We start from the raw sequence: 18940 nt of genomic DNA, 5'->3' as shown, positions 1-18940 counted from the left end.
GTTTGACCCCTGGAATGCAGATAGAGGTGGAGGGACAGCCGGCTCTACAGTCATTCTCTGACCTCTCCATGCACTCACACAATAATAACGCATGGAATAAAAACGCCAACACAGAGCAAAACACCTGTAATCTCAGCACTCCTGGGGCTGAGGCAGGAAGGTTGCAAGTTCAAGGGCAACCTGAGCTCACTCGGTGAGCTGCTGTGTCAAACAAAACAAAACAAGAACTAGGCAAGCCAGCAAGATGGCTCAGAGGGTAAAGGCACTCACTGGCAACTTGAATCCAACCCCACCTAGGACCTACCTGTCGGAAGGAGAAAACCAATTCCGCTAAGTTGTCCTCTGACCTCCACACCTGTGCTGTGCATGTGTACAACGATACACAGATACACACAAAAAACAAACAAAGCTTATAAGGGGAGGAAAAGACCCTAAAACTACCTAGGGCCTGGAGAGATGGTTCTGACGTTAAGAGCACTAGCTCTGCAATCATGAGGACCACAATGCGGATCCAGCCCTCACGTAACAGGCCGGGGAGCCCCGCAAATGCTTTCAACTCCAACCCCAGGGGGAATCTCTGGGGCTTGCCAGCTTCCAGCCTAACTGACACAGTGAGTCCTGGGCTCAGGTAAGAACCTTGACTCAGAAGAGCAAGCGGACAGTGGCTGGCAGCAGAGGACACCCAATGCCCTCTTCAGGCCTGTGTGAGCTGTATAAAGTGTAACACCCCCCCAACACACACACCTGCATGCATTCTTACATAAAAACAAAATTAAACCTAAAAAGACAGAACTGGGGCAGGAGAGATGGCTCAGCTGTTAAGAGCAGTAGTGGCTCTTCCAGACCACCTGGGTTCAATTCCCAGCACCCACATGGCAGCTCACAACTGTCTGTAACTTCAGTTCCAGGGGATCCGGCACCCTCACGCCGATGAACATAAAAATAAATAAATAAACCTTTAAAAAAGCACAGAATTAGAAACGATGATTTTCTTTTCTGATAAAGGCTGGAAAACAGACCCCTGGCAAGCAAAGAAAACAAACTCTAAAAGTCTGAATGGCTGGGGAGTGGAGGCGAGTGGGCTTCCAGGTCAGGAAACAGAGTGCCCAGGCATGCCAGGGCCCACAGCAGTCGCTTCATCACTGCCCTTTAATAAGCAAACTGAGGTCAGGGAAGAAACCCATCTCCAGGTGTCAGACTACAGGAGCCAGGTCTTCCTAGGCCCACTCTAACGCTCCTGTGGCAGACAGTATTCTAACCACTTCCTTTCCCTCTCTGACACCTTAGGCTTTGGAAGGGTCCTCCCCACACCTCTATGCTGAATCCACCAACCCCTCAGGTGCAGGGCAGACGCCACCAAGCTACCCAGTCTTCATGAGAAGCCTCTGCTGTTCCTTCCCCTGGAGTTGTTTTTCTGGGGCTTCCCAGACATGGTGTCTGCACACTCAGAAACATAGGATCTGACAGATATTCTCCACTGAGGAAATGAGCCGACTCAAGCCAAATTAAAGTATAAAGGCAGGTTTATTGGGGGCGGCTTTCGGGTAGGTTCACTGGGTCCTAGGGAACAGGGCCAGGGCACGGGGCCATGCAGAGGGAGACAGAAAAGCAAGGTCAGAGAGAGAAAGCTCACATGCAGAGAGAGAGAAAGCCTAAATGTCTGGATTACACAGTGAAGAGCCTCTGGTGGGGAGGAAGCCCAGTCCCTGGCTGGAAGGTTCAGGAAGGGGACCAAGGGATGCTGGGAGAACCTGGAGGCCAGGTCCACTTTGGTATATTAAATAGGCACCTCAGCAGCTTGCCCCAGGTCTGAATCTGTTGTGGATATAAACAGTTTTGTTTTAATCCCAGGTGTGGGATATGGGACTGATTCAGATAGCCCACAGCAGCAGACTATTTGTGGGTCCTGAGAGGAGCTCTTTGACAGCTGCAGACAGTTTAAATCTGAGGACTCTGGAAAGAGAATAAATGCCAGGGCCCAGAGAGTGTGGAGAAGCCCTGAGAAAGAACAAGGCAGCTGCTGCTGCTTCCCCTTTCAGCTCCTGTTGCTGTGGATGCAGTGAGACAAGTTGGAGATCTACGGAAACAAGGATTAGACTGGCTCCAAGGAACCTGACGACCCTAACCAGCAGGAAGCAGCTAAGAGATCTGTACTCACTCTCTCACTAACCCTTTCTCTCTCCTCTCTGGTGTTGGGGTGTTGGAAGGGATTGGGGTGGAATATGGAGAAAGCGATATAAAAAAATGTAAATAAGAGATTTTTTAAAAAAGGATGCCAACATGACTCCCCACAGGGGTCTGGTGAGGTGGCTCAGTGGTGAAGAGCCCTTGTTGCTCTTACAGAGGACCTAGGTTCAGTTCCCAGCACCCACATGGTGGCTCACGACTCCAGTTCCAGAGGATCCAATGTCCTTTTCTGACCTTCAGGCACTGCGTATGGCACACCTACCCAAACGCAGAGAAAACATACACATAAAAGCTTCTGAAAGAACCAAGAAAGAAGGCGTGTGTTGTCAGCCTTCCATTACTGCAGCAAGTAGCTGAGATGCTAGTAAAGAAGAAAGGTTGCTGAGTGACGGTGCACACCTGTAATCCTAGCACCCAGGAGGCTAAGGCAGGGACCATGGGTTCAAGGTCAGCCTGATCTATGCAGCAAAACTCCGTCCCCAAAATAAATAAACGTTTATTTTGCCTACGATTCTGTGAGGCCGTAGCTCCCTGTGTTGCTTGTAGGTCCCTAGCAAGGAAGCACACCACGGAAGAAGCGTGTGGCAGGGCAACACCCGCTGATCAGACCATAAACCAGGACGTGAGCACTTTCACCAAGGACGGCGGCTCTGTTTTTGTTTTGTTTTTGTTTTTTGATTATTGGGGAGGTCAAAGTGGGTTGTAGGATGAGGTCCTCGGAGCAAAGCCTCTGCCATCGTTATCAGGTCGGCTCTGCATGCCAGTAAGTGGCCAGACTCGGAGGGGAAGGTCGTTGGACCCTCACCTCAGCTGCTCCCCACAGCCAAGTGTATGCTCTAATTGCATGGGGTCTTAGGAGGTGCTAGAGTACAGAGGCTACGGGAGATTAAAAGCCCATTAATAACCCGCTGGTTCCACAGGATGAACTTTGGTACACTGGTTTGTCATTGGGATCTTTTTTTTTTAATTTATCTATTTTTACATCTATAAGTGCTCTCTCTGCATGTACACCTGCACTCCAGAAGAGGGCACCAGATCCCAGTATAGATGATTGTGAGCCACCATGGGGGTGCTGGGAATTGAACGCAGGACCTCTGGACAAGCAGAGGATAGTCTAAACCACTGAGCCATCTCTCCAGCCCATCATTGGGATCTTAGGAGTAGGAAGACATTTTTTTTTTTTTTAAATCTCTCTCCAGGGAAGGAATTCTTGCAACAAAGTGGGAAGATATCAGTATATCCAAGAAACAGATATCGGCATTAATATTATGCTCCATCTATTTAGGTTGCCACCCCAAGAAACCGAGCAATAAATACCCTGACAGTCACAAAGGTCGCAGTTCCAGGACTCCTCCCCAAAAGCCTCAAGTCTGAAGCACCAGCTTCGAGGCGTCATCGAGTCACGGCACATCTTCTGCTGGTCCCAGGTCGGGTGCATCCCCACCTGCCAGCATTCCTCAGGTCATCCCTTCCAGCGCTCCAACCTGCTCGCCTGAGTCTCTCGAGTCTCCACGGGCCTGCACCGCTCGGCAGCCAGAGTCCTGAGGGAAGGGTCGCAGCAATCTGCGCCTTACCTCCTCACACAGCGCTTGGCTGGCCCTCGGAACCGCGCGGCCTCGGGAGTGCGCATGCTCCCCGCCCACGGTCGGGAAGATTGCCGCTGAGTGCAGCAGTCAATCCAGAGCTCCCAGGCTACTGCGTCACTGTGTGTCTGGCCAATCATCGCTGGATTGGTTATTGCTTCCGGCCCGCCCTCTCGCCTGAGGCCCGGGGAGGGCCGGGCCGTAGCTCTACCGTAGGAGTTCAGGAGCTTCCAGTGGGAGCCCGCCCCGCCGGGCGTGGGCCCAGGTAAGGGTAGCATCGGTGACAGCGCTGTGGGGACTCCAGCGGGAGACTGGGGTGGCGCAGAGCAGGGGTGCCCCCCCAGTGTCCCGCTTCCCCTCCTCCACTGGCTGCGTCTGCTGGGATGATCGAGGGAAGGAGAGGGACTACCTGTGTTCCCTGCGGCACACCTGCAAGGCAGTGTCCCCACCTCTGCCTTGGAACCCCCAAACGCCGGCCCAGGCGCCCGCTTCGCAGCGCGCCCCCCCCTGCAGCCTTAGGACGGCAGAGATTTGAAGAAGCCGGTCGTGGAGCCTGCGTGATTTAGAGAAATGGAGCGTCCGGGGGGCCTGTCCGTAGCCTCTCCCCTTTACGTTGCGGGAGCAAATCTCCTTGCCCTGGGATTAGTGTAGGCAGATGGTCAGGGCCCTACAGCTCAGACATATGCTCCTGATGGCAGGGCAGTGGACCCACCTGTCGCCCAAGTGCGGGACCTGGCTGAAAGCCAGGACGCTTCCTGCCCGCTGGGGCTGGGCGGACTCTGTTTATTCTCCAGGAGGGCCCCTACTCCCATAGCCCTGCTGTTCCCTCTCCTTTTAACCCTGACACCGCTGTGGAGTAGTCCCTGCGCTTGGCAGCCAGGAAACAACTTTAATAACCAGTGCACACCAGACAGGAACGAGTTTTGCAAGGGGGAGACAGCCCTAAGGCAGATTCCGGAGAGGTAAAGGCTCTGCTGCTTCCTTGTGCTGTGTTGTGGCCTGGGGGCCATCTGCTACCGCTGCTTGCCCTGGGCTTTTTTTTTTTTTTTTCTTCAGTCTTTGTGTGTGCGCAGATGCCTATGTGGGTGTAGCGCTGGAGGTCAACCTGCACCACCTTGGTTTTTTTAAAGACAGGATTTCTCATTAGCCTGGCCTCACTGATTAGGCTTCGGCTAATCAGCCAGGGAAACCCAAGGGTCCACCTCTCCAGCTCTGGGATTATAAGCAGGAGCCGTTAGGCCTCACTTAAACATATTTTTACATCTGTTATTTGTGGTGTGTGTGGTGTGTTCGTCTGTGCGTGTGCTCTCACCCTTGCCAGAGCTCACGTGTGGAGATCAGCAGACAACTTGCAGGAGTGGGTTCCCTCCTTCCACCGTAGATCCCAGGGATCAAACTTAGGCTGTCCAGCTAGACGGCAGGTGTCCTACCTCATCAGCCAGGAGGCTGGCCGCCCCGCCCCCAGCACACATACACACACTTTTATTTATTTTTTAAACCATGGGTTGAACTCGCGTCCTCCTTACAGGGTGAGTGCTTTACCAAGTAAGCCATTTTCCCAGCTCCCTTTGTTTTTTGAGACGGGGCACACTATGTAGGCCAGGCTAGCCCGGATTCCGCAATCCTGCCTTACCCTTCCAGGTGCCGAGCTCACGGCATGTGCCACCACACCGGGCTGGTTTTTGGTCTCTGTAGGGACCTGTGAATAAACTGACCCAGAAAGGCAGATTCCTTTTGTGATGGTGAGTCTTCTTAACCAAATGGCTGAAGGACTGAGCTAGGTTTTTAGAGGTAAAAGTTGAGGTTTTTTCCGTGGATATATTTTCTCTGTCCCTTCGCTTCTGCAAAGCAAAGATAGCTCAGGATCCCAGAATCACAAGACTTCTACACACCCACTTCAAGAGTCCTGTGACCCCATGACCCAAGTCAGGTTGCCTGGTGATCTCACAGGAAGTGGCAAATTGGGGGTTCGTCCCATGGAGGAGTTTCGGTTGGCCAAGGCTGTTTACCCCGTATGGCCTTTAGCTCAGGAGTGACTGATGCCTGGGCCTCCTCTATTCTGACTGCAGCCCAGTATTCCATTAACTGCCCAGAAGCTTCAATTATGGCTGAAAGAAAATTATTGCTTAGTCATTTATCTGAAGGAAAGTGTTTCAAATACATCTTTTACCTTTTGAGGTTAGGCTCAGCTTGATTTAATTGATTGTTTACCTTTACTTCAGGCTCAGCTTGATTTAACTGATTGTTATGCACTGAATTGTGGGTGGTTTTTGGAGGAGACATTGAGACAGAATCTTACTATGTAGCCTAGGCTGGCCTTGAATTCCTCATCCTATTTTTGTCTCAGACATGCTGGAACTACAGGCGTGTGATAAATAAAAAAAAAAAAAGAGAGAGAAATAAAAGGGAAAAATATGACTGGTCTTAGGTGTGGTGGAGGAGAAGGTTTAGTAAAGGTATGTGGGAGAACAGAGGCAGAGACATCTGGGAGAGTCTGGAGTGGACATGACCCTGAGCCATGTGGAGAGGGAGAAGAAAAGGGAGAGAGGGGAACCAGGTTTAGCAGCCAGGAGGCCCAAAGGTACAAAGAAGGCCGGTAACCAAAATGTTGGATTATATGGGGAAGCACAGCCCAGGCCTCTGGGCTGGAGAAGTTTAGGATAGAGAGTGGGATATAACAGCCAGGAGGGCCCTGAAACAGGGACTCGGGGATAGGGAAGAACAATGTGGCAGCCAATGTTCTTTGATATGTTAAATAGGCACCTCAGCCATTTGACCCGGGTTTGAAACCTAATGTGCAGCGCCCTGGCTGCCTTGAAATTTATCTTTCCTTCCTTCTCTATGTACCCTCTGGCTGTCTTGGAACTGCCTCAAACGCAAAAGATCCACCTGCCTTGGCCTCCAGAGTGCTGGGATTAAAGCCGTGCACCACCACTGCCCAGCTTATTTTCTTTTAAAAATATTTGTTAATATTTTGTGTTTGCATGTGTACGTACTGGTAATCACAGGGCAACTTTGTATCCTTGGTTCTCTACTTTGTGTGGGTTCTGGAGGTTGAGGTGGCATTGCCAGCCTTGTGTGGCAGGTGGCCTTTACCTACTGAGCTGTGTTGCCCACCTCTGGCTTGATTTCTCTCCTCAGGAGATAGGAGCCTGCTAAGACAGCAGAGAGCCTGTCATCCCAGCACCAGAGAGGCTGGGGCAGAAAGACTATGGGGTCTAGGACAGCCTGGACTCAAACATTTAAACAAGAGCTGAGATGAGTGATTAATAGTTGTGTGTCAGTGGTAATGTGAGCTAAGTGGTGGTCACAGGTCGTGTGGGATACCGGACAGTGTTTATTGTGAGTTCTGGGTGTGTGTTAGCTCTTAGGAAGTGGATCACTACTCCTTTCTGATTGTCTCGCGTTATTACTCTGTCAAGGTAGAGGGGATGGTTAGCTTTGGTGATAGGAGCCACTATTTCGGATGTGCACCTGTAAGCCCGTCCCTTGGAAGGTGGAGTTAGGAGGTCAAGATCATCCGTTACTACACATTGAGTTCCAGGCCACCTTGAACTACGTGAGAAACAAAACCAAACGAAATGAAGAGGAGAAGTAATGGAGCTAGGCCTCAAATTTTGGATGTTCTGGCAACTGTTAATACTCAGTCACTATGAATGGGTAGAGGGACTTTCAGGCCTGGCCCAGAGGAACTGCCACTGGGCCCCAACTAAGGTCTGTAGACAGGGATGCTTTTCCGATGATCCCAGAAAGCTAGCATACCGATTCCTACCCCACCCCGTGTGTGTGTGTGTGTGTGTGTGTGTGTGTGTGTGTGTGTACGTACGTACGTGTACGATAGAGAGGGAAAAAGAGAGCGCCTGCAGTTGACGATGCCATTGGTTGTCAGGGAGCACTCAACCTCCCCTCCCCATCACTTTATTCTCATGACTAGTCCCCCTCCTGGAATCTGTGTACTTCAGGTCATGGAAGTTTCTAAAACTTGGCCCCGTCTGCCTCTGGGTTCCAAAAGAGCTGATTCTGCCTGAGGCAGATGGTCCTATTTTCAGATTTGTTCCATCTCCAGCCCTCATCACACTGGCAGTGCCTTCTGGAGCGCCCCCGTGCCTACGGCACACTGTGAGAGTAGAGCAGCCTGTAGGTCCCCAGATAAACTATTTTCCTAGTATCTCCATTTCCCAAGCTAGACTCTCGACAGGTTCTCATGTAGCTTAGGCATGCCTTCTACTTGCCTTCCGAGTGCTGGGGTTACAGGCATGAGCCACACCTAGTCTGTAGGATGCTGGAGGTAGAAACCAGCACTTTTATTTACTCTTTATTTTTGGTTTTCTGAGACAGGTTTCTCTACATAGCTCTGGTTATCCGGGAACTTGCTCTGTAGACCAGGCTGGCCTCGAACTCATAGAGATTCACCTGCCTCTGCCCCCCAAGTGCTGAGATTAAAGGCAGGCATCACCACCGCCCTGCTGAGAGCAGGCCCTTCTTGCATGCTAGGCAGCACCACATAAACTGGGTGTGGTAGTGCATGCCTGTAATCCCAGCTCTTGGGAAGTAGAGGCAGGAGGATCATCCTAGCTGCCTAGTAAATTTGAGACCAGCCTGGGGTACATGAGACTCTGTCTCAGACTAAAACCATCAAAGCTTCCCCATAATGAGAATGAAGACAGAAGTTTATACTGGAAGACATGTTTTGCTTCTGGTTGCTATGGTGACTGCTTCCTGTGTCTCTGGATTCCATTTTGCCATGTGTGGTGTGATACAGTCTGCACACAGGGTTCCCACGATGCCCCTGGTCCAGGGGCCATGACACTGACGTCTCTTCTCTTATCCCTGACTTTCCCGCAGCACTGTGGCCATGCCCACCTCTGTGCTGTGGGCAGTGGACCTCTTTGGGAGAGTATATACCCTGTCCACGGCCGGCCAGTACTGGGAGCTTTGCAAAGATGTCCAGATGGAGTTCAAGCGGGTCAGTGCAGCCACCCAGTGCTGCTGGGGCATCGCCTGCGACAACCAGGTCTACCTGTACGTGTGCTCCAGCGAGGTGCCCATCCGCCACCGAGAGGAGGCCTACGAGAACCAGGTAACGTTGGGGGGTGTGTGCAGTTGCTGAGGTGGTCAGCAGCATTAATTACAAGGAGCTGAGGAGAGAACTGGGACTCCAGTCTCCCCGGCATCCCATAATTCACATCATTTAAGATCTGAGTTGCCCTGGGAGCTGTGGCACACGCCTATAATCCCAGCATTTGGGAGGCTGTGGCAAGGCAAGGGAATCATGAGTTCAGGGCCAAGTTGGGCTGTGTAGCTAGACTACCTCAAAAAGGCATGGCAGGGAAAGGGAGAGGAACAGACTGGAGACCTAGGTCAGTTGCTCAGCACGTATGCTGCCTCTATAATCCCCAGAACTGCGTCGGCTCAGTGAGCATGCTTGTCATCCTAGCACAGGGAAAGACGGAGACTAGAGGATCAGAAGCTCAAGGTCATCACATCGTGGAGTCAGGGCCAGCCTGAGCTAGATTAACTCCTATCTTTAATTAAAAAAAAAATCGAAGTTTTGGACGCCTATAGGGGCATGGCTCAGTGGCAGAGTACCTGTCTACCTGCACAGCATGAAGCTCTGGATTCAAACTTCAACACTGCCATCAGCCAATCAACCCCAAGTTTTGGGCCAGTGAGATGGCTCCGTGGATAGAGGTGCTTGCATTCAGGTCTGACTAGTCACTTCATTTCCCAATCCCACACTGGTAGGAGAGCTCTGACTCCTAAGAATTGTCCTGACTTCCACACATGCATCTGTACACACACTCTCACACACACTCTCACACACACTCTCACACACACTCTCACACACACTCTCACACACACTCTCACACACACTCTCACACACACTCTCACACACACTCTCACACACACTCTCACACACTCTCTCACTCTCTCACTCTCTCACTCACTCTCTCGCGCTCTCGCGCTCTCGCGCTCTCGCGCTCGCTCGCTCTCTCTCACATTCAATAAACAAGTAAATACATATTTTTTTAAATCCCAAGTTTTACAGTACCCAGGGTCTGTGGAGCTGGGGTCCTGGTTGTGTCTCTGACCTGGAAGGCTCTCTGGGAGGCCTGGGAGGGTGGGCTTATGTGGTTCTCAGACGCCCAGGATGGGGAGTCCTCGTCCTGTGTCCTCCGAGCACTGTGGTGCCGGGTGAGTGCTCCACCCTGCGGGGCCCTGTGGCTTTTTTTCCTGAAAAGGATCCTATGTCTTGAGTCCCCCAGATGAGCCAGTGGGACCCTAGGCCTGGAGGGGTTACGTCCTCGCAGGTCCTCTCCCGCCTGGCTCATCCTAAGGCCATCTCTGTGTCCTCTGGCCTCAGCGTTGGAACCCCATGGGAGGCTTCTGTGAGAAGCTTCTGCCGAGTGACCGTTGGTCGTGGAGTGACGTGAGTGGGCTCCAGCACCGGCCACTGGACGGGGTAGCCCTGCCCTCGCCACACTGGGAGTGGGAATCAGACTGGTACGTGGATGAGAATTTTGGAGGGGAGCCCACCGAGAAAGGGGTAGGTGAACTCAGTACCCTCCATGGCTTGGGCTCAGCCTGTTCCCCAGGGCTACCCTCCCCGTTGGTGTGGGACATCAGACTTCCTCCCTCCCTCCCTCCCTTCATTCCTCACCTTCCCAGCAATTCAGATTCCATCTCCTCCCCCACCAAGAGAGTTAAGGCTCCCACCTCGGTCTTTTAGGGGTGGACTTATGCTATGGACTTCCCCGCCACCTACACTAGAGACAAGAAGTGGAATTCATGCGTTCGAAGGCGGAAGTGGATCCGGTATAGGAGATACAAATCCCGGGACACCTGGGCCAAGGTCATTGTGCCTAAATGTGGCCTGGGGGTGGGGCCTGGGGGGTACCAGATAGGCATTCCCATCCCCACACCAGGGCAGAAGGGGGTACCATGCCCACCCTGGGACCTGTCACAGAGCCTTGTGGCCAGCCCACAAGTCCCCTCATTTGGGAGATGGCCACACGGGCCAGAGTTAGCACAGAACTGTCTTTTTGTACGTGTCCCCTCCCCTAACTAGTGGTTTTCCCCACAACTCAACTCCAAAGCAGTGGCTCGGGTCTGGTGTCTGCTGGCAGGGACAGAACAGAGTATCCATGGCCAGATACACAGGCCGCTAATCTCGCGGCTGCCTCCCTCATGTCGGTCAGGCAGCATGGAGTGAGCCGAGGGCGGAAGGACTGGAGACAGAGTGACACAGTAAGGGTCACTGGGGAATGACAGCCATTGCTTCTCACCCTTCATTTCAGATCCCCTCAAAGGATGACCCCAAGGAACTTCCTGACCCCTTCAATGACCTGTCCGTGGGTGGGTGGGAGGTCACGGATGAACCTGTGGGCCGCCTGTCTGTGTGGGCCGTATCCCTGCAGGGAAAGGTAAGTCCGTGCTGCCACCGTCACCACCGCCCCCACTACCGCCACGATTTGACATGGTGAAGGAGGCCAGGCATGGGCTGGAGTGGTTCCGGGGTTCCCCAGGGAGGAGGAAGAGAGCTCACTGCCTGCTGTCCCTGGAAATGGGACTTCCTGCTAGGCAGAAAGTTAGCAGACTTCACAACACCTGCCCAGAAGCCTTGGGACCGGTCCTCCTAGCACAGCTCGGGCTCAGATGTTACCAGTCTTGTCTCCTTGGACAGATTCTGGGCTCCCTGCCAGCTCCTCCTTCCGTGTTTTAGGGGCACTGTGGATGTGTGGGTGGATGGATGGTTGACGTGTGGATAGATTGATGGTGTGTAGCTAGATGAATGATGATGGGAGGATGGGGGGATGGAGGGATGGTAAGTAGATGTGAATAAATGGATAGAAGACTTGTGGGTGGGTGGATGACGGATGGTGGGTGGGCGAGTGGGTGGACAGATGACTGGGTGGGTGGTAGGTATATAGATGAGTAAGTGATGGATAAATGCATATTTAAAGAGAAATCTTTTTTTTATAGAGTTTGTGGGAGGGGAAAAAAGCCAAGCCTGGATGGCAAAAGGACCAAAGATGGTCCCAAGCATCGGGGTCTGATGCCTTCCTCACGGTTTTAGCTCCTACATTATGATCATTCAGAAACTCCTGCATTAACCACAAGTCCCCACTGACTTCAGAACAGCCAAAGTGCATTATTTTCAGCAGGCTTGCCTTTGGCTGGGGTCATGCTCTTTCAGGTTTGGGTGAAGCCGCCCTCATTTCCTCTCAGCCTTGCTGGAAGATGGTGGAGAGGAGCCACGCAGAGTGCTAGCCTGAGATAGCCCACCTGGATGCAGAGGGAGGGTAGTGTCCACAGAGCTGAGTTTGTGTTCCCTGAATGTCAGCTGTGAGCCAGCGTCGCCCGGCACCAAGCCTACGACCCAGCAGAAGTGGCTTCCGGGCCCTGTGCTCCAGAAAGGAAAGACTTACTCTCTGACGCTGCCCACTTGGTAGCGAAAGGGAGGCTTCCCAGGGCTGGTCCTGCAGGGCCCATCATAAGGGTATAGGTTGGCAAGACCAGAGAAGCTCGGGACCCCGGTCTGCAGATGGCTCTCTGAAACTGGTCTTCCCTAATGTCTGCCTGATCTGAATCAGTTGCATAGGTGTGTGCTGTCCATCTCCACTCTAGAACCCATTCTATCAGCTGCATACATGTGTGATCATACAAAAACACGAACATGTACACACACACCGCACACGCGCACACACACACATACACAAGACTGCTTTGAGATTCCATCTCCCTGGAGACTGAATGGCTGTCATCAAGAAAATAATGAAACAATGGACAACAATCGGTGGCAAAAATGTGGGGAAAGAGTTTCTATTCAGTCGAAACTATTCAGGTTAAAGGGCAAAAGAAGTGAACATTTTAGACATTGGGTTTCCCCTCCCTAAACTGCCAAGACTGTGCCTTCTCTTGTGTCAGGAGTCCTGGGAACACATTGCCACTAGGGGGCACAGGTTTCATGGGCTGCCGGGAGCTGATGAGCACTCAGTGCATAGGTCTGTCTCCCTAGGCCCACCAAAATCCAGGCTTTGCACCTTCTCACCGAGGTGTGCGTGTGAATGGAGGTCTACCCAGTGAAGGTGTGTGTGTGTGTGTGTCAGAGGCCCATGTGTGAACGATAGACTTGTCGCTGCTTTCTTCTTCCCTCCTAGGTGTGGTACCGAGAGGATGTCAGCCACCCCAACCCAGAAGGCTCTTCCTGGTCTCTCGTGGAGACCCCGGGGGAGGTGGTCCAGATCAGCTGTGGGCCCCACGACCTTGTGTGGGCCACCCTCTGGGAGGGGCAGGCTCTGGTCAGAGAAGGGATCTGCAGGAACAGCCCGAAAGGTAGCCACCCCCGGAGCAGGACGTGGGGATGCCTGCCCTCCAGACTCTGGGCTGACGGAGGCTGCCTGGGTTTCTTTGGGGACTGGCAGGAAGTTCCTGGTCCATCGTGGAGCCTCCTGCTTCTGAAAATGGTATCATGCACGTCTCTGCGGGAGTCAGTGTGGTCTGGGCCATCACAAAGGACCGCAAGGTAAGAGCTGGAGCTGGGGTGGGGATTGGGCGCCACTCAACACCAACTGTTTCTGCCCCTTGTGAGGGTCGTGCAAGGCCTGTGAGTCTTTTTCTTTTTGAGATGGCATCCTAAACTTAGTATGTGCAGAGGCTGGCCTTAATCTGCCGACCCTCCCGTTCACGTTACAAGCGTGTGCCATCATGCCTGGTTGATAAGTGCTGGAGAACCAAACCCTGGGCTTCGTGCATGCTATGCAATTCCTCTGCCAGCCGAGCCCCCTCTCTGGCCCCTGCTGTGAGCTTTCCTGCTGTTGAAATCCTCACCCATCTCCAGAATGTTCGATGCTGGCTTGTACCCTCACTCACACCCCCTAGACTAAAATGCTGAACAACCACGTTTATTATCCTATAGGCCATACATTTCAGATATTCAGAAGCCAATATGCCAGCAACCTCTGCCAATTAAGTGCTTCTCTTTTCTTCTTTGTCACTTGTATCTTCTGAGAGGCAGCCTCAGTCAGGTTAACCAGTCTTATGTGCTTTGTGAAGTCCGTCTGTCATCTCCCTGTCTGTTGTGCTGAGGGAAGGAAGCTAGGGTCTTGTCAACTGTGAGTTCATTCTCCATGTAGGGGCCATTCCTACCAACCCCGTACTTTAAAAAGGGTTTCTAGAATGAGCCAGGAAAATGACGCGTGGGTGAAGCTGCCTGCCGCTTACTAAGCTGACAGCCTGAGTCCAATGCCTAGGACCCACGTGGCGGGGGGAGAGAACCGACCCCACAGGTTGCCTTCTGACCTCCACATGCAAGCTATGGCACATGGTCCCCTCTCTCTCTCTCTCTCTCTCTCTCTCTCTCTCTCTCTCTCTCTCTCTCGCACACACACACACACACACACACACAAAACAGTGAACAAGTGCAAATACAATGAAAAGGTCTTCCTCAGATCAGGAGTTGGTTCCTCAGTAGGTAAAACACTGTCTTGTGATCACGAGGACCTGACTTCCAGCCCTAGAACCAACGTAAGCAAGAGGCATGCTGGTGTGTGCTTGTAATCCCAGTGCCAGGGAGGTGGGCATGGGTGTCTCTCTAGAGCCTGCAGCCCAGCCATCCAAGCCTGCTTTGCAGGTTCTAGGTTAGCAAGAGACCCTGTCTCAAAAAAACAAGGTGGACACACACACACACACACACACACACACACACACACACACCCCTCCCTCTCTCTCCAGAGATCTCCAGGACTGCATGCTTCCTCCTGATTGTCTAGGTGTGGTTCCGGAGGGGCGTCAACTCTCACAACCCCTGCGGCACCAGCTGGATCGAGATGGTTGGAGAAATGACAATGGTGAACGTGGGGCTGAATGACCAGGTAGGCATGCGCGTAGTTCGTGGGACTTCTGCTACAGCTCACCCATCGCCCGCCGTCCTCCTGTCCCTCCTGTCCCGGGTTCTAGGCACCGCTGGCACCGAGAAGAGTCTGGCCGTGCACTGGGGGCTGGTACTCCAGGGTCTTTACCAGGTTCAGGGTCACTTCACTAAGGACCCTCCAGGGTGGTCTGTGAGTGAGGAAGGGTGGAGCACGCGTTGTAGATACAGGAAGGTAGCGTTGGATCTCTGCGGTCACCTAGCATCCTGGTCCTGACCCCCACACACGTGCATGTCCCCATGCCCTGAGAAGGGGACTCCTGCCTGCATTTGCTTACCTGCCCTGCAGTCCTACCGAACACTCTGCTCTTCCCCAGCGCCTGGTGAGAGGGGTAGTACGTGCCGCCGAGTAACACCCCTGTTTGTTCTAGGTCTGGGGTATCGGCTGTGAGGACCGAGCTGTGTACTTCCGGCAAGGTGTCACTCCCAGTGAGCTCAGCGGGAAGACATGGAAGGCCATCATCGTGGGCCGAGAAAGTGACCGGTCACATTCCGGCAGCTCGTCCAGTCTCCTCAGGTGCCAAGGGGTAGGAGGGCCCAGAGGAGCTGGGTGGAACAGACTGTGTGTGGCCTCATGTGGGGCAAAGACAGAAGGAGGAAGAGGAAGGGAAAAAAACCACAGGTATATTCTTCTTCCTTCTGTCTTTGTTGGTATTATTATTACTGTTACTGTTATTATTATTATTGCAGGGTGGGAGTTAAGTCCAGGGCTACGCTCCAGCCCTTTTGTATTTTAAGATGATTTTGAGGAGGAGAAAACCCACAGGTATATTTTACCCTGATCAGGAAGATAGCAGAGAGCTGGTGCTCAGTTGGAGCAATGCTTGCCTAGCATGCAGGAAGTTCTGGGTTCCATCTTCAACACCACGTGTCCTGGCTGTGGTGGTGTGCACCTGTAATCCCAGCATTTGGAAGATGGAGGCAGGAGGATCAGGAGTTTAACGTCCTCATCCATGGTCATATAATGAGTTTGAGCCCCACCCTGGGCCGCAGAAGAACCTGTCTCAAGAACAGAGCGCTCCAGGGGAGCGTGGTGGTGTACGCCTCTCGCCCTCGCACTTGGGATCGCCATAAAGTCAAGGGTAGCCTGAGCTAGAGAGTGTGTTCCAGGCAACCGGAGGATGGCCTCAAACTCCTGCCTCAACCTCCTCCAAGCTGGGATGAAAGCTTGTGCTCCAGACATCACACCTAGTTTTAGTGGGTGCTGAGGATCAAATTCAGGGCTACCCCCTTCCAGGCAGCCACCGTACCAACTGAGCTATATCCCGGCCCATCTAAAAATGGGCACACGTCTCTGCCGTCTCTGCCGTGGGAAGCACAGTCCGTGTGTGCAGCGGTAGACAAGAGCTCAGGGCGCTTGTAACCTGCCTGAGTTCACACGGTTGGTCACAGTGACAAAAACGCATCTTCCACAAGGAAGTGAGAGTTTGTCTTGTTTTGTCCCCAGTGCTGGCTGCTTCTTCGGTGATGAGGTGAGGGGCAGCGGCACGGAATCTGCACCCAGTGACACTGATGCCGCCTCGGAAGCCGAGAGACAGGGCCCCGAACAGCCTCTCCCCAAAGAATCTTTGGACAATTCCAAGAACCTCAAAGAGAGCCTGTCCAAGGGCCCTGAGACCAGCGGGAATGCTGAGCAAAGCATGGAGACCCACTCCTGCCTGGCTGAGGACAAAGGGAAGGCTCCTGAGGCCACTGGCTCTGACGAAGGCCACGGTCCAACCTCCACCCCAGCTGAGCTGCCCTGGACCAACATTGACCTAAAGGAGCCCAAGAGGGCATCTAACCAACCAGCTGCCAGCTTTCCTGAGGCCACGGGCCTCTCCTCCCTGGGGCTCTTCCCGCTGGGCGTGGAGGAACCCTATGGGGCCGATGACCGTCCTCTGTGGGCCTGGGTGTCTGGAGGTGGCTGTGCAGTGGAGGCAGGCTCTATGCTCAAGTGGTTCACTGTCCAGTCAGGTGAGGGGGCTCCTGGGGCTGGCATAGTGTTCCCCTGGCAGTCTGGGTGGTGAGGTGCAGGGGAGCCTGAGGTACAGCGACAGTACTTTGAAGGCTCTGTGGAGCACGACCCGCTTAACTGAGACCTCAGGCCAGTCCTCGGCCTTTGGAGGCTCCAGGGAGGAAGGACGGTTTGTAGGTTGGAACCCGGTAGCAGGAACAGGTAGACTGGGGCCAGGGAGATGACCCCGTGAGTACAGTGCCTGCTCTGCAAGCATGAGGACTTGAGTTCAGATCTGCAGAATCCGCAAGGAAATGGGGTGTGGCAATCTATATCTGAAACCCCAGTGCTGTGGGCTGACTGGCCAGGCAGCTAAAATTGTAAGCTTAGTGAGAGATCCTGGATCAAAAAAAAAAAAAGTGGAGAAATGATTAAGAGAGCTCACCATCGTCACATACACAAAAAGAAGGAAAAAAAGAAAAAAATTAAGAAATAGGCTGACTTGGATTGTTGTAGTTTCCTTCTCATTGCTGGGAGAAAATGCCAGCAGAGGAGTGTTTAGGGGGAGGGCTCATGTTGGCTTGCAGTTCAAGGATTCAGTCTATCCTGATGGAAGAGATCGTGCTGCTACCACAGTCAGCAAGCAGGGATGAATGCTGGGGCTCGGCTCGTGTTCTCCTTTCTGTTCAGGCCACCCACCTCAGTTAACCCAATCTGGGAACTCCTCCAGAGTCTAGATCCCGTCAAGTTGCCTGTCAGGATGGGCCTTCACAGGGATGGGGGTGTGGGGAGCCGCCACCTCTTGGCCAGCTGCAGGCAGGATGGCACCTGGCCTGAGGCTCTGGCCCCTTGCAGGCCTGTCCCCCTCAGTGCAGACGCTGTCCCTGTCCATCACACCCGCCCAGACTGCTGCCTGGAGGAAACAGATCTTCCAGCAGCTCACGGAAAGGACCAAGCGGGAGCTGGAGAGCTTTAGGCACTACGAACAGGCCGTGGAGCAGGTAGGCCCAGCCCCTCTGCGAGCCGCTCGCTCGCTCGCTCTGCTTGTTTTTGTTTTTCAGATCCCGTCTCACTGTGCCCCCATGCTAGTCTTGAACTTATTCTGTAGCCCAGGCTAGCCTCCCAGTGGTCATCCAGCTGCCTCAGCCTCCTGAGGTCTCAGGCACACACCACCACACCCAGCCCCTGCTCATTTAGAGACCTCTTCTGTATGCCAGCGCTGAGGTGGGGAGGAGGCAGATGCACGCTTGCAATGCTCTGCAGTGCTTCCCGGCCGCAAGGCAGACCCGAGGATAGGGAATCGAGGTGGTGGTCTATCCTCAAGGACTTCTCTTGGGACCCTACCACCTTCAGGATTCCACATGGGTCCTGGGAACCCAGCATCCTCCGAGGGAGGTAGACAGGGAGGGGAAAGATGAATCCTGTCACCTTCTCTGTCCCCTTCCGGGAGCCTAAACAGCCAATTGTATCTTGATGAAGTGCGTCAGAATGGGGTTGTGGGCCGTCACTGCCCTCCCCGAGGGTCACGCTGCTTGACATGCCCCATACCTTCTGAGGCAGAGACCCACCCACCCCCAGATGCTACAGCAGGCCAGGGAACAAGAAATTAAATAGACCACAAGATTAGTCTTCTGTAGAAGTCTTGGCCTAGGCTGGCCCACAGCTTCTATCCCGTGTCCTAAGTGGGACTGTGCACTCAGGCAGCCTGAGGCCCAGCTTTGACTCCCTCTCTGACTTTGGGCCAGGGGTGGCCTCTTCCTATCCAGAATATGGGCTAATGTATTCACCCTGAGAAATTGGTAATACGCCCATGTCTCTGGCGCCACCTAGTGTCCAACTGTGGCGCTGAGGTCATACACGGAAGAGAGGGGAAGCGGAGAGGATGGGGCAAAGGGGAGACCAAGGGCTAGAATGGCTCCAGGGCTCCGGGAAGGGGCTGCTTTGTGACCTTTTCCCACCGCCCCCGGCTGTCCGTGCCACAGTCGGTGTGGGTGAAGACAGGGGCCCTGCAGTGGTGGTGCGACTGGAAACCCCACAAGTGGGTGGACGTCCGTGTGGCCCTGGAGCAGTTCACGGGGCATGACGGGGCTCGCGACAGCATCCTTTTCATCTACTACGTGGTCCACGAGGAAAAGAAGGTACAGGCGGGAAGCACGTGTCGGGGAAGGAGGCCGGGCCGTCAAGGGGCGGCTTCCCAGAGAGGGGCACACACAGAGGGCTCTGGCTCCCGAATCTGCCCTCCTTGGCGAAGCCCAATGTGGGCACGTGTGAAGCCTGTGCTGTGGCCCCGCCTCGCTCCTCTTA

The 18940-nt window shown here is 53.5% G+C and overlaps 1 protein-coding gene across 3 annotated transcripts in view; it reads left to right on the top strand.

The window, feature by feature from the left end:
- The first annotated feature begins 3877 nt into the window (after window positions 1-3877).
- Window positions 3878-18940, top strand: part of Tecpr1 (tectonin beta-propeller repeat containing 1) — a 27680-nt gene continuing 12617 nt past the window's right edge. For all 3 annotated transcript variants that reach the window (XM_060368113.1, XM_060368114.1, XM_060368112.1), the window contains exons 1-12: window positions 3878-4035; window positions 8616-8850; window positions 10135-10317; window positions 10501-10623; window positions 11069-11194; window positions 12932-13106; window positions 13196-13296; window positions 14543-14644; window positions 15072-15217; window positions 16148-16656; window positions 17492-17637; window positions 18619-18774. In XM_060368113.1, the coding sequence (XP_060224096.1) occupies window positions 8626-8850; window positions 10135-10317; window positions 10501-10623; window positions 11069-11194; window positions 12932-13106; window positions 13196-13296; window positions 14543-14644; window positions 15072-15217; window positions 16148-16656; window positions 17492-17637; window positions 18619-18774 (1992 nt within the window). In that variant the 5' untranslated portion in view covers window positions 3878-4035; window positions 8616-8625. The remainder of the gene's footprint in view (window positions 4036-8615; window positions 8851-10134; window positions 10318-10500; window positions 10624-11068; window positions 11195-12931; window positions 13107-13195; window positions 13297-14542; window positions 14645-15071; window positions 15218-16147; window positions 16657-17491; window positions 17638-18618; window positions 18775-18940) is intronic.

This window comes from Meriones unguiculatus, chromosome 15 (assembly GCF_030254825.1).
Source record: "Meriones unguiculatus strain TT.TT164.6M chromosome 15, Bangor_MerUng_6.1, whole genome shotgun sequence".
Classification (NCBI taxonomy): domain Eukaryota; kingdom Metazoa; phylum Chordata; class Mammalia; order Rodentia; family Muridae; genus Meriones; species Meriones unguiculatus.
The sequence above is the reverse complement of the archived record's forward strand: the minus strand, read 5'-3'. Positions and strand labels throughout refer to the sequence as shown.